General features: G+C 46.9%; 1 protein-coding gene across 1 annotated transcript; it reads right to left on the bottom strand.

Annotated features, from left to right (window-relative positions):
• Positions 1-534: 534 nt before the first annotated feature.
• LOC111851086 (beta-1,4 N-acetylgalactosaminyltransferase 1-like) lies at positions 535-14014 on the bottom strand. Its single transcript, XM_023825622.2, has 11 exons — positions 13928-14014; positions 5973-6213; positions 4514-4663; positions 3369-3475; positions 3172-3209; positions 2846-3026; positions 2610-2702; positions 2032-2219; positions 1797-1937; positions 1207-1444; positions 535-800 (listed from the first exon to the last, which is right to left on the bottom strand). Exons 2-11 carry the CDS (start codon positions 6176-6178, stop codon positions 601-603), a joined length of 1542 nt encoding a protein of 513 aa, XP_023681390.1. The 5' UTR covers positions 6179-6213; positions 13928-14014; the 3' UTR covers positions 535-600.
• Positions 14015-14552: the final 538 nt, after the last annotated feature.

Here is a 14552-nt window from a genome sequence, read left to right as displayed (position 1 = left end):
GCAGAAAAAAAAATTGATGTTGCGGACAGGAAACGGGAGCCCAATAAACACAATTTGGACTTGCAGTCTTTTTTGTTTGTACGTTGAAAGTTCGCAAGTAGAGGAGTGTCTGTAAAGTTTTTATGAAGCGGCAATAAGATTCGTCAAAGATCAGATGGAGTAAATAGAGAAATAATAAGAAACAGAAATCATTTTCTCAAGAATAAGCGCTGTTGCTTCATATTGCTACAATAAAGCAAATATCTACAACTCCATCCTTAGTGTCACATAGTGCACCGTGCTTCTGGGAAGAGGCTCCAGACTCTCATGAAGGATGGATGGCTAGATGTATGCATCTGATACACTGGGTAGCTTGGTTACCTCAAACCTCCAGGTTTGGGGGTTTGAATCCTGCTTCTGATCACCGTGTGAGGTCTGCATGCTCTCCTGGCATCATGTGGGTTCCTCCAAGTGCTACACTTTCCTCCCACAGTGCAAAGACAAGCAGTTGGGCTGGCATCTCTGAATTACCCAGGTAATAAACCAACAACACTCTTTGAGGGGAATTGTTTAATAAACATCACAATGATTATTTATCGTAGTGTAATGAAGGTCAACCCCTCATGGACGAGTCAGGCATTTCAGTCGATTTTTGAAGCAGAAGACCCTTTTCTGTTTGTTCAGACTAGAGGCAGTGGGCTGGCGGTACTTTGCATAGATTTTATCGCTCTCTGATTTGTCTCCTAGAAACTTTCCATGGGTGACTATGACATCATCACAGGAACCAACATGAAGGGTACCAAGACCATCAGCAAAAAATTCTGCAAGAGAGGGAAAAAAAAAATCAACAGATTCACAGCAGGACGGAAAACATACATGAAGATTACCCTTCTTGAGCTGGGCATTTAAGCATTTAAGCAGAATAATATCTTGTTCATAAAACTGTATGCAATGATGCCTGGGGTGACACAATAAAACTACATAACTCACATAACTTAATTTTTCCTGTAAGACATCTAAAGGTGATGATACACAGAGTAACCTATTCAGCAATGTTGCTGGGCAATTGGCGATCAGGTGAGACAAAGAAATTTGTTGCCCAATATCAATGTCAAAGTGCCCGAGCAACGTTACTCAAAAATCACCGTAAGATAATCCAAACCGATGGACTCATTACAGTGGATGGGCTGGGGAAGAGGGGGGCAAGTCAATCAAAGGCACACTAACCCAGATGTGCTATTCTCGCCAGTTGAGGGTCAAAGCCCACTTGCTGCACCTTGTCTGTCCGGGCCAGGAAGAAGTTTATAACAGAATCTGTGACAACACACTTGGGAAAGCCTGGTACGACATGGTAGGACCCTTGTCTTACGTGCAGGCAATCCCCATCCTCATCCCCTCTCTCCCAGCTGAAGGTGTGTTTAAAAGTGTTCTTGCGGTTGCCAAACTCGAGAACAGCTCCACCGACCTGGAAGCCATGGACAATGGTGTTCACTGTTATTTAGATATATCCTAGTGACTCGATACTAACGATCTCCACACAAAGATATTTCCAGAAAATATGTCGAGATCAAAGGTGTTTTCAGAGAAAATATGTCAGTAGAATCAAAGGTGTTTGCAGAAAAATTTATAAAAAAGTATATAATGTAATGGAAATGTGCTTAAATACAAAACACAACTTATGATCACTAAAAACAGTACCATTAAATGTACACAAAAAGAAAAAAAAACAGTCAGAATATAGCCACAGCTTTGTGTGAGCTGTTTTTTTTCTTTTTAACACTGTCCAGACATGCTGCTTTCCATGCTAACTGCCTCACCAGATCCAGAGTAGTCTTCTCCAGAACATCAACCAGCTTCTCAATTTTGGTGTCGTTGGTAAAGATGAAGTCGTCATCCACCCAGAGCACATATTTTGTGGTCACCTGGGAAACAGCCAAGTTGCGACCTGCAAACCAGCCCTGATAGGAATAGTGAATGACATGTACAATCCGCTGAAATACCTTTTTGATCATTAAATATAAAATTTGTAGCAATCAAGCCATGTTCCTTTACCTTTCCAAATGGCATTGTGTAGTGCTCAATGTAGGGTCCAGTCACTGGTTTAGGGTGTTCACTGTCATCTGCTATGACTATAGTGACGGTGGGGTAGAACTGCCGTATACTATTGATCAAAATTTGTAGTCTGTCATAGCGTATGAATGTCTTAGTAGCTATGGTCACAAGGTGACTCATGTTGTATTCTACAAGAGGACAGACAAACTAAATGTTTATTACAGAATGCATAAAGAAGAAGGAAGGGCTATAGAACAAAAGAAACAACATGTTCAGTGAGACACCATATTAGTAAACTGAATAATAAGAGTCCATGTTCCATCTTCTGCTTCCTGCCAAAGGGTGTGACCCCTTAATTACACTCCTTGCACAGCTGTGTCTCTTTTTTCCAGTTACATGCGTTGGCTGTGACAATGTTGATGAGGGGAGAATATGCATAACTCAAAAGCTTGTAACGTTTTAGGAAAATAGACCCCATGTGAGTAAACTGAAGTTTAGCAAGCAATATTTTACCCCTAGAAGAGCAAAGCGTCAGGGTGTTTTTATCTTTTCGACATAGAGGACCAACTGTAACTTACCTCCTTTTGGACCAGGGTCATACAGCTTTGGAAGAACACCATGGCGGACTTTGACCGTGAAGACTGCCTTGTGACTTTCTGTCTCATATTGCACTTTAAAATAAGTGGCAATAGGTAAGATTATATTAATATTATTAACAATAAAAAATGCAAACCAATAAGAATACAGTCTTTTCAGACTAGTCTGCATTGTCTTGCTTTTCACTGTTATATCTCGAATGCTGCTTTTGGCTAACCTGTGTCTGCCGTGTTGGGATGAAAAAGCGTGTTTGTGTAGGTGACGAACTGCAGCTGCTGGTTCAAGTGGGACAGGAAGTCGCTAGACAGCGTCATGTGCATCGTCCCTTCACCTTTCAGAGTCACCCCCTGCACTATAGCTGTCACGTCAAATGTGCCCATTGTGGCCGACAAGGTCACCTACATGAGTGAATGGAAAGATGAGAAAGGGTGAAGAGTTAAATAAGGAAACGGCAATGCTTCAAGAAATGCAGCTTCTGTTTAATATCAGTGATGACTATTGGTAAACAGGGGAGACACAAACATTTTAAAATGGTTAACTCACTGAGTGACCTTTCCTGGGTTGCTCCTCTAATCGAAGTCCTGAAAGACAAAATGTGTTTAAGCAGATGTTGACATTTATTTCTCCATTGTTTAACAAATTTAGAGACCCTCAACCTCAAATGTTTGCACTCTGAGACCTTCAAACACTCTCAGAGATCTGCCTGATGTCATCAGTATAGTATCAATGCCTGCGCTCACCCGGGATGAGGATGGTTTTCTTGGGTCGTACTTCGACTCCCTGTGTGGGGTACTGTAAAGGGCTGTTGGCTTCTGCGATAAGGAGGAGGTTCCCTGCGTTCTGTGACCTAGCGCACCCAGAGGGAGAACTTTGTAAAACAGCAACTTCATCACACATTCACACACTGGACAGAACAATGACCATGTTTTTAACAGCAAGAGCCCATTTTGTTGAAAGCTGCACATGCCAGTAATGTACCAGATGGGCCAGCCATTGCCCCCTACACACATTAATGAGCCAGTTCACCAGCTGGCCTTCCTTAGGCCTCATTTTTGGTAGGTACAGACCACTGCAAAATGGGAACGCCCCACAATCCCTGCTTTTGGAGATGCTCTCACTCAGTCGTCCAGCCGTCACAATTTGGCCCTTGTCAGTCACTCAGATCCTTACACTTGCCCATTTTTCCTGCTTCCAACACATCAGCTTCAAACACTGACTGTTCACTTGCCTGATATGTAATACCACCCTTGATAGGTGCCAGTGGAATGAGATAATCAATGTTATTCACTGCACCTGTCAGCGTTTTGAAATGTCATGGCTGATATATTCAGCTCTGGAAGAAATTAACAGACCACTCTCTATATTTTTGAAATCTGCATTTTCAAGTCTTGGTTTAATTCTGCTGGCAGAGGCTACACTACGAGGCAGGCTGCTTCCAGGCTCAAAGTTTCTAGACAGTAGCACACAAGAGAAAACAGGAGACACTGCCAGTGACCATAAACCAGTCAGGTGGAGGGCAGAAGCAACTTTCTAATGCCAAAAATGACCTTCAACTCCAGCAGTGCTTCATAAAGGGGAGGATGACCTTAAGTGACCTTCACAAAGAATGGGAAACATTAAGTGGTGTGAAGTGCACTGCTAGGACAATTCATAAAAGGCTCCTAGAAGCAGGACCAAAGACCCATAATGCAAGGAAGAGCCCTTCAATGAGAAGCAGGGAGTTGGAGTTTGCAAAAAATTGTATATTTTACACAGGTGCATACGCATAAATTGAAAAATGAGTTAAACCGAAAATTTTGCTGTGGTCTCTTAATTTTTTCCAGAGCTGTATGTAGAAATAAGAAGGACGGTATAGCCTGGCTGCGTAAAGGTCACGCAGGTCCACCTCTTTTGGAAGCTCTGATACTCCTGGGCTCTTCGGCGTTTTATCTCCTCCAGTTCTGAGGCTGGAAAGGCTTCATGCAGCAAATAAATCTGCAAGTTTTGGTGAAGTGTCACATGGTCTTCACAGCTGCAGTAGTTCAGGGCCAGCAGACTGGATGAGAGAGTACACAAACAATTGTATCAAAAGTGGCGTGAACTATCATGCATTAATATATACTGTATTGCCAAAAGTATTGGGACACCCCTCCAAATGATTGAATTCAGGTGTTCCAATCACTTCCATAGCCACAGGTGTATAAAATCAAGCACCTAGGCATGCAGACTGCTTCTACAAACATTTGCGAAAAAATGGGTCGCTATCAGGAGCTCAGTGAAATCAAGTGTGATATCATGTCAGGATGCCACCTGTGCAATAAGTTAATTCGTGAAATTTCCTCGCTACCAAATATTTCACGTCAACTGTTGGTGGTATTATAACAAAGTGGAAGCAACTGGGAACAACAGCAACTCAGCCACGAAGTGGTAGGTCATGTAAAATCACAGAGCGGGGACAAAACATGCTGAGGTGCACAGTGTGCAGAAGTTTCCAATTGTCTGCAAGTGCAATGCAAAGCGTCAGATGCAGTGGTGTAAAGCACGCCAACCCTGGACTCTAGAGCAGTGGAGACGTGTTCTCTGGAGTGACGAATCATGCTCCTCTGCCTGGCAATCCGATGGATGAGTCTGAGTTTGGCAGTTGCCAGGAGAACGGTAGTTGCCTGACTGCATTCTGTCAAGTATAAAGTTTGTTGGAGGGGGGCTTTTGGTGTGGGGTTGGTTTTCATGGGCTGGGCTTGGCCCCTTAGTTCCAGTGAAAGGAACTCTTAATGCTGCAGCATTCAAAGCCATTTTGGACAATTTCATGCTCCCAACTTTGTGGGAACAGTTTGGAGTTGGCCCTTTCCTGTCCAACATGACTACGCACCAGTGCACAAAGCAAGGTCCATAAGGACATGCATGAGCAAGTCTGGTGTGGAGGAACTTGATTGGCCTGCACAGAGCCCTGAGCTCAACCCGATAGAACACCTTTGGGATGAATTAGAGCAGAGACTACGAGCCAGGCCTTCTTGCCCAACATCATGCCTGACCTCACAAATGCTCTCCTGGAAGAATGGTCATAAATTCCCATAAACAAACTCCTAAACCTTGTGGACAGCCTTCCCAGAAGAGCTGAAGCTGTTATAGCTGCAAAGGGTGGGCCAACTCCATATTAAAGCCTATGTATTAAGAATGGGATGTTATTAAAGTTTATGTGTGTGTAAAGGCAGGTGTCCCAATACTTTTGATAATATAGTGTAATAAGTAAGCATCCAGACAGAGGATCATGCGCCATAGTTTGAATGACTATAAGATGTAAGGTGAGAATGCAAGTTAAGAATGTGTGCATCTCCCTGGGTGACCAGAGGCTGGCCAACACTCACCCAGCGACGTTTGCCTTGATCCGGTAGGCGATGCTCCTGTTGCTGCCCGACAGGACTTGCTGCTGATCCCTTAACAGATTTTTGGTCATACTGCTTGGCTGTGATTGATGACCCATGGTGGTGTTAGCATCAGGAACCAGGAGGAAGAGGCCAGCGACCGCTAGCAGCACTGCCAGCAGCAATGCCAGTTTGAGTTTGACATGCATTGTGTAGGGAGGCACACAGCAGCTTCTTGTTGCCCCTGGAAAGACAGCGTGGATTATCCATTTGCAGGTACATATATGTTGGCTGGCAGAGTTGGACACACAAGCAACAAATACCTTTTTTGGGGTCTTTTGTCTGATAGAGTCCACAAAGGGATTTTTAAATTGTATTCACATAAAAGAAAATGAATAAAAAATCTCAATAGATAGTGCTCTCTGTTATTCTGAAAGTTGTGGATTTCAGAAAATAAAAGTTTTCCTGTACACAAGGTATAAGGCTAACAGAAACATCACTTTTTTGCATTCAAATAAGATCAAATGTATGAGTGTAAAGACTACAGGTCAAAGAAGACCAGTATTCAAATTATAAAACCTATAAACGCAACGAAAAACCCATTACACCACCACTGTACACTTTTGCATACATCCATACAAATTGTACACATTCTTAATTACACATGTAAAACTTTTCCTCCACTTACCCAGCACCAGGCCTATACTCGTGGCTAGAGGGACCATCACGGCATACACTTATTTATGAAATAGGGTTTCCCTAGTACATTTTGCGCATTTCACAAAATAAGCAAACACTGCATTTACCTAGATAAATAGGTATTCCTAATGCAAAATTTTCAGCATGGCGTGTTACCCACATGTCACTTCAGTATTCATAACTTGCCAACATTTCAGTCAAACCAGCTCATCTAATTCAATCTTCCTGGATGAGACTTTTTTAATTAAAATTTCCCTGTTTTTATTAAGAAGTACATAAACTCACCAGAAGATTAAACCTGATTCCTGTAGACAACTGCCTCAGGTCTCCAACAGTCTCACCTTTGGTCTCAATATGCCCAGAATACACTATGGTATACGACTTCCCAACATTATCGCAGTAGTACGTGGGGTAGTAGTAGGTTTTTGCATATATCTTTTCACTGATGTAAGGAAACATAATTATTCCTGTTGTACACTAAAGAGGACATGCTGTGAAATTAAAAATAACAGTATTTGAAAAAAGATGTCTTATTTCCTCCAAAGACATAGAAAATCACAATTAACCTAAAACTGAATGACACTGTTTTCCTTGGGTCTCAGGAGGATATACATTTGGTTAGCGGAACTGAATCTGTTCAGCCTTGAGCAAAGGAGACTAAGGGGGGATATGATTCAGGTCTATAAGATTCTAACGGGTCTGGATGCTGTTCAGCCAAATGACTATTTCAATATTAGTCTAAATACTAGAACTCGTGGCCATAAGTGGAAATTAGCGGGAGAACATTTTAAAACAAATTTGAGGAAGCACTTCTTTACACAGCGTGTAGTCAGAGTATGGAATAGTCTTCCTGCTATTGTAGTGGAAGCTAAAACCATGGGTTCCTTTAAATCAGAGCTAGATAAGATTTTAACAACTCTGAGCTATTAGCTAAGTTCTCCCCAAACGAGCTTGATGGGCCGAATGGCCTCCTCTCGTTTGTAAATTTCTTATGTTCTTATGTTCTTATTCACCTAAAGGATTATTAGGAACACGATACTAATACGGTGTTTGACCCCCTTTCGCCTTCAGAACTGCCTTAATTCTACGTGGCATTGATTCAACAAGGTGCTGAAAGCATTCTTTAGAAATGTTGGCCCATATTGATACTGTAGGATAGCATCTTGCAGTTGATGGAGATTTGTGGGATGCACATCCAGGGCACGAAGCTCCCGTTCCACCACATCCCAAAGATGCTCTATTGACTGTGGGGGCCATTTTAGTACAGTGAACTCATTGTCATGTTCAAGAAACCAATTTGAAATGATTCGAGCTTTGTGACATGGTGCATTATCCTGCTGGAAGTAGCCATCAGAGGATGGGTACATGGTGGTCATAAAGGGATGGACATGGTCAGAAACAATGCTCAGGTAGGCCGTGGCATTTAAACGATGCCCAATTGGCACTAAGGGGCCTAAAGTGTGCCAAGAAAACATCCCCCACACCATTACACCACCACCACCACCAGCCTGCACAGTGGTAACAAGGCATGATGGATCCATGTTCTCATTCTGTTTATGCCAAATTCTGACTCTACCATTTGAATGTCTCAGCAGAAATCGAGACTCATCAGACCAGGCAACATTTTTCCAGTCTTCAACTGTCCAATTTTGGTGAGCTTGTGCAAATTGTAGCCTTTCTTTCCTATTTGTAGTGGAGATGAGTGGTACCCGGTGGGGTCTTCTGCTGTTGTAGCCCATCCGCCTCAAGGTTGTGCGTGTTGTGGCTTCACAAATGCTTTGCTGCATACCTCGGTTGTAATGAGTGGTTATTTCAGTCAAAGTTGCTCTTCTATCAGCTTGAATCAGTCGGCCCATTCTCCTCTGACCTCTAGCATCAACAAGGCATTTTCGCCCACAGGACTGCCGCATACTGGATGTTTTTCCCTTTGCACACCATTCTTTGTAAACCCTAGAAATGGTTGTGCGTGAAAATCCCAGTAACTGAGCAGATTGTGAAATACTCAGACCGGCCTGTCTGGCACCAACAACCATGCCACGCTCAAAATTGCTTAAATCACCTTTCTTTCCCATTCTGACATTCAGTTTGGAGTTCAGGAGATTGTCTTGACCAGGACCACACCCCTAAATGCATTGAAGCAACTGCCATGTGATTGGTTGATTAGATAATTGCATTAATGAGAAATTGAACAGGTGTTCCTAATAATCCTTTAGGTGAGTGTATATACAGTATGGACAGGCAGGCAAGGGAGTGCATTGCGTTTTTGACATTTAAAGAATAAGCAATGCATTATTTCATTTGTTGCAGGCATAATTGTAACTATCAGTCACAATCACCATCTTTTAAAAAAAATGAGAAGTGTTACATGTCACGTTCGCTGGGGAGGCGATCCAGGAAGCAGGGAAACGGAGCCAGGGAGAAGGGTAAACGGGGTTTATTCGGATGGGATCCACAAGACGGGGAAGAACGCAGTGTAACATCAATGACAAATCTACCGAAGACTGACTCAGACGAGGACTAAGTACACAAGACTAGGCAAACGGAACAGGCAACAGGTGAGAACAATCAGGGATGAACACAAGGTAATGAGGTGGGCGTGGCACACAGGATCGGACGGAGCGGGGCGTGATATAACCCCCCCCCCCCCCCAAAGGCGCGCACACCGGGCGCGCCCGAGAGGAGGCGACGGACGAAACGAGACCGGGGAACAGGACCTGGAAGACAAAAGCCAAAACATCAAGGAGACACCGGAAACAGGACAGAGACACAAAACAGGAACAAGGACCACAAGAAAGACAGGACCCGACAAAGCACAGGAAACGCGGACAAGCAGACGGAAAAGGGCGACACGGAGGGAACACCCACAGGCGACACGAAGGGGCCAGGAGTGAACAGAGGAGGAACAGAGGGACGAGGAGGGAACAGAGGAGACACAGAGGGTGAAGGAGTAGAGACAGGAGGCGGAAAGGGAGGACGAACAAGGGGCGCCCGAAGGACCCCAGACGGGCGATGGGCAGCGGCCGGAGGGGCCTCAGGCGAGAGTGAGAAGGGAGCAGGAGGGAACCACACAGGGGCCGAGGGAACGGGACGAGGGAGAGACGGAGGGGACACGGAGGGAGCAGGAGGGAACACCAGCGAAGGCGGGCAGGAGGGGGAAGCCGTGGCAGGCGACGGCGTAGCCGGAGCCGGCGAAGGCGCCGTCCGACACCCCGCTGAAGCAGGGGGGCCCGGAGGCGACCGACATGGAGCCGGAGGCGACGCCGAGGACCGGCACCAAGGCACTGGGAAGGGGACCCGAAGGCGACCGCCGACCCCGAGCCGGAGGACCCGCAGGCAGCCACCGAGCCAGGGGGCGGGGCGGGGCGGGGCGGGCGAGCCAGGGGGCAGGGCCCGACGCCCGTGTCCCCTTCCTTTACTGGACACTGAAAGGTGGGGTCCTGGGGAGTGTTGGCCTTGTCAGGGCAAGGGCAAGGGAGTCATGAGGGAGGTCCCCGAGGGTGGAGGCTCGGGCAAAACAGGGGGCGTGGCCGCAGGCGGTGCAGCCGGAGCCACGGGCTGGACGGGAAAGCCGGGCTGGACGGGCTGGACTGGAGAGACAGGCAGATCAGGCGCCGGCGGGACAGGCGAGACAGGCAGATCAGGCGCCGGCAGGACAGGCGAGACAGGCAGATAAGGAGGGGGTGCCTCGGCAGGCGCTTCGGGCGTGCGGCCAGCAGGGGGCGCCTCGGCGGGCACCACCCTCCCGTGGCCAGCAGGGGGCGCCTCGGAGGGCGCTTTGGGCGTGCGGCCAGCAGGGGGCACCTCGGCGGGCACCGCCCTCCCGTGGCCAGCAGGGGGCGCCTCGGCAGGCGCCTCGGGTGTGCAGCCAGTAGGGGGCGCCTCGGAGGGAGCTTCAGGCGTGCGGCCAGTAGGGGGCACCACGGGCAGAGCGGCTTCCTCCGCTGCAGGTGGAGGCGAAGCCAGGCATTCGGGCAGAGCTGCAGCGGGCACCCTCAGTTCCTGGCCAGCAGGGGGCACCGTGGCCAGCAGGGGGCGCCGCGTCGGGCGCCGCCATCACGCGGCCAGCAGGGGGCGCATCCGCGGCCACCTCGGACAGTGCCGCAGGCAGAGCGGTGGCAGCTGCAGGGATTGCAGGCAGGACAGGCGGATCAGGCGGTGCCGCGGGCAGTGCAGCGGCGGCAGCAGCAGGCGGTGCCGCGGGCAGTGCGGCGGCGGCAGCAGCAGGCGGTGCCGCGGGCAGTGCGGCGGGGGCAGCAGCAGGCGGTGGTGCTGGCAGGTCCGGAGCAGGCGGGTCCGGAGCAGGCAGATCCGGAACAGGCATATCCGGAGCTGGTAAGCCTCGTCCTGCCCCTTTAAGGGCTTTGGAGACCCAGGGAATAGCGTCTCTCACCGGGCTGATCAGCTTCCCGGCGATGTGCTCCGGCCGGTAAGGATATGCCTCCAACAGAGGCAGCTTCTCTAGATGGAAGCTCGCCAAGCGGACAGCGACAATGTCGTCCCAGGTGGGGAGGAAAGAGCAGGCTCCCAGGAAGAGCAATGGAGCTTCTTCCTGCTGCTCGCGATCTCTCCCCTGCTTCCCTTCCTGATCGCTTGCGGCGGAAGGTGGGGCCGGCCCCGATGCCTCTTCCACGCTCCGAGCGACGCGCTCCTCCCGTCGCTCGGTGAGCCGGCACTGCAGGCGACGGAGGCATTTCCGGGCTTTCGTCAGCGGGTACTCCTGCCCGACTGGGCGCTCCGCTGAAAGGAGGTCCGCGCCCTGGCTGGCCAGCCTCAGGGCTGCGGGGTCCTCCTGGACCTCGGGCTGGGATCGCCAGTACACAAAGTCTTGCAGCAAACCGAACCGGTGGTGCTGACAGGCGGTGCCGCGGGCAGTGCGGCGGTGGCAGCAGCGGGCGGTGGTGCTGGCAGGTCCGGAGCAGGCGGGTCCGGAGCAGGCAGATCCGGAACAGGCATATCCGGAGCTGGTAAGCCTCGTCCTGCCCCTTTAAGGGCTTTGGAGACCCGGGGAATAGCGTCTCTCACCGGGCTGATCAGCTTCCCGGCGATGTGCTCCGGCCAGTAAGGATATGCCTCCAACAGAGGCGGCTTCACTAGATGGAAGCTCGCCAAGCGGGCAGCGACGATGTCGTCCCAGGCAGGGAGGAAAGAGCAGGCTCCCAGGAAGAGCGATGGAGCTTCTTCCTGCTGCTCGCGATCTCTCCCCTGCTTCCCTTCCTGATCGCTTGCGGCGGAAGGTGGGGCCGGCCCCGATGCCTCTACCACGCTCCGAGCGACGCGCTCCTCCCGTCGCTCAGTGAGCCGGCGCTGCAGGCGACGGAGGCATTTCCGGGCTTTCGTCAGCGGGTACTCCTGCCCGACTGGGCGCTCCGCTGAAAGGAGGTCCGCGCCCTGGCTGGCCAGCATCAGGGCTGCGGGGTCCTCCTGGACCTCGGGCTGGGATCGCCAGTACACAAAGTCTTGCAGCAGACCGAGCTGGTGGTGCTCGGTCTGCTGCTTTGTGCTTTCGGGGAGATTTGTCATTCTGTCACGTTCGCTGGGGAGGCGATCCAGGAAGCAGGGAAACGGAGCCAGGGAGAAGGGTAAACGGGGTTTATTCGGATGGGATCCACAAGACGAGGACTAAGTACACAAGACTAGGCAAACGGAACAGGCAACAGGTGAGAACAATCAGGGATGAACACGAGGTAACGAGGTGGGCGTGGCACACAGGATCGGACGGAGCAGGGCGTGACATTGCACTATGCCCTTGTTGGGATTATGCGGTTTCAGAAGATGAATGGATGGGTTACACTATGCTGTGGGTTCTGACACACTTGCTTCCACCAACTCCAGGAAGAGTTGTAGTACCAAATATGCAATTTCATATCTGCGGGACTTTGCACTGATAATTTATTTAATCTCAAGATTATTTGTTATAATCTTGTAGGATCAAGATAACTTAATTATCTTTAATATGCGCAGCAAGTAGTTGTATTTTTTTCTTTGGGTGTGTCTAGCTTCGTATCTTCCTTCCTTTCTCTAATGACTATCTGCCTACTTCTCTCTCTTCATCTCTTCATCACATTGCTAAAATCTCTCTCCCCCCTTCTTTCTCTTCATCTATCTTCCTAATCAATGAGGAACCAGGATCCCCCTTCTATGTGACACTGGTGACATGACCACAAGGGGTAAACAATCAGTACCAATCTGCATTGGAAACCTGACTAGTGAAACCTACCAGTGTGTCATTGAAACAGGAAAAATAAATGTTTTGTCCCATGTCAGACATTTCCTTTTATTTATATTCTTCAGGTTGATTTCAGTGAATCTTACTCTGTGAATGTTATTGTTAATACTTCATGATGATAAACGTCTTGAAGTTTTATTGACCTTGACAAACTTTGTGTCAAATAATAACCTTTTTTGGATACACTTTTACTTGAGGGGGCACAAATACTTAGCAGTAACTCAGTCGCTACTGAAGTACATATCATAAACAAATTAAGAAATTACTTGAGATAAAAAATGTCTATTCAATAATGATAAACAAACATGAGGTCACTTGTGTTATTCATTACTTGTTCCTTCAGTAGTTTTACACAAAGATTTAAAGAATTAACAGATAGAGTAACAATTATAGTAACTGCTTAGGATAAAATTTGCTTCACAATTCATTAATGATGAACAAACATGATATCAGTATTTCACATGCGTTATTCATTATTTGTTCCTTCAGTAGTTCTATCAGTCGTTGCTTCAGTAGTTCACAAAGATTTACAAAATTAACAGATATACTAACAAATATAATAATTGCTTGAGATAAAAGACGCGTCACAATTATTAATGAATGAACGGGAGATGAGTATGAATCAAAAACATAGTTTGCAGTTAATTAATAAATAAATAATACAATTCTATATTATTAGTGTCCCCTAAAATAAAGTATTACCCACTTTTAATGTAGGGTTTCAGATATGTTTAACATCCAGTGTGTATTCAACAGCACATAATGCGTTAATGTTACACCTTAACTCTCCAGACACATTAACTGTGTTAAAATCATTCATACTGCTACAGTATCCCAAAAGTCACCTAATTTTGCATAAGAATTTAATAGTATCAGTTTTAACACATCCTAAGAGTGTATTAATCATGTTTCTCTTGTTTAAAATTAACACTACTACACACATTCATAACCATAAAAAACTTTCCTCAATTCTACTTTGCCATATAATATTGATGAACAATACCAGTCAGTAAAACAATGAATACCATCATACCTTGTTATATCTTTCCGATGTTAGATGGTTTAAGCACAATTCCAGGGACCAAACTATTGATTTTACTTAGCTCTGTGGCAATTCAAATATTTGTCATGTTGAAACAACTTAAATAACAGCTAAATGCAAAACCAGTTCATCTTCAAATTCCTTGGACTACTGCAGTAGTAAAATGCCAATGACTGTTTCTGAATTGTAACGCTTAGGTGGAGGGTGGAGACTGAGCTTGGACCTCAACCATCCGAAATAATGACTGGTGATTAGGGGTGCACCGATTGCAGTTTTCTGGCCGATCAACGATCACCGATCCTTAGGCAACCTTACCTGCCGATCTCGATTTTTTTTTGCCGATCTTGTCTCTCTTTCATAACTAAAAGACAGTTACTTCAATGTTTCCATTTTTATTGAGTAAATTGATATGAATACTCACAAAACATGAGGTAGTGTCCTCAAATATAAACGAACATATAAATGAGCATTGCTGTTTGAACTACAAAATCATATTTTTTCTTCCAGACTTTAATTTCTCTAATTTTGTAAAAAAAATATATATATATAGCTGTTATGACACACTTGTCCAAAAAATAGGGAGGGAGGCAGCCTGCACTGCACCTCTCTCGGGAAT

This window comes from Paramormyrops kingsleyae, chromosome 6 (assembly GCF_048594095.1).
Source record: "Paramormyrops kingsleyae isolate MSU_618 chromosome 6, PKINGS_0.4, whole genome shotgun sequence".
Classification (NCBI taxonomy): domain Eukaryota; kingdom Metazoa; phylum Chordata; class Actinopteri; order Osteoglossiformes; family Mormyridae; genus Paramormyrops; species Paramormyrops kingsleyae.
This window is presented reverse-complemented; position numbering and strand designations above follow the sequence as displayed.

What these genes read in the sequence shown, in the direction of transcription:
- LOC111851086 (XM_023825622.2), bottom strand. Translation starts at nt 6,178, where the DNA reads ATGCATGTCAAACTCAAACTGGCATTGCTGCTGGCAGTGCTGCTAGCG. An exon ending in AGAAGACTACTCTGGATCTG is followed by an intron (nt 1,445 to 1,796) that starts GTGAGGCAGTTA and finishes CATGGCTTCCAG; the next exon opens with GTCGGTGGAGCTGTTCTCGA. An exon ending in GGCGAGAATAGCACATCTGG is followed by an intron (nt 801 to 1,206) that starts GTTAGTGTGCCT and finishes CCTCTCTTGCAG; the next exon opens with AATTTTTTGCTGATGGTCTT.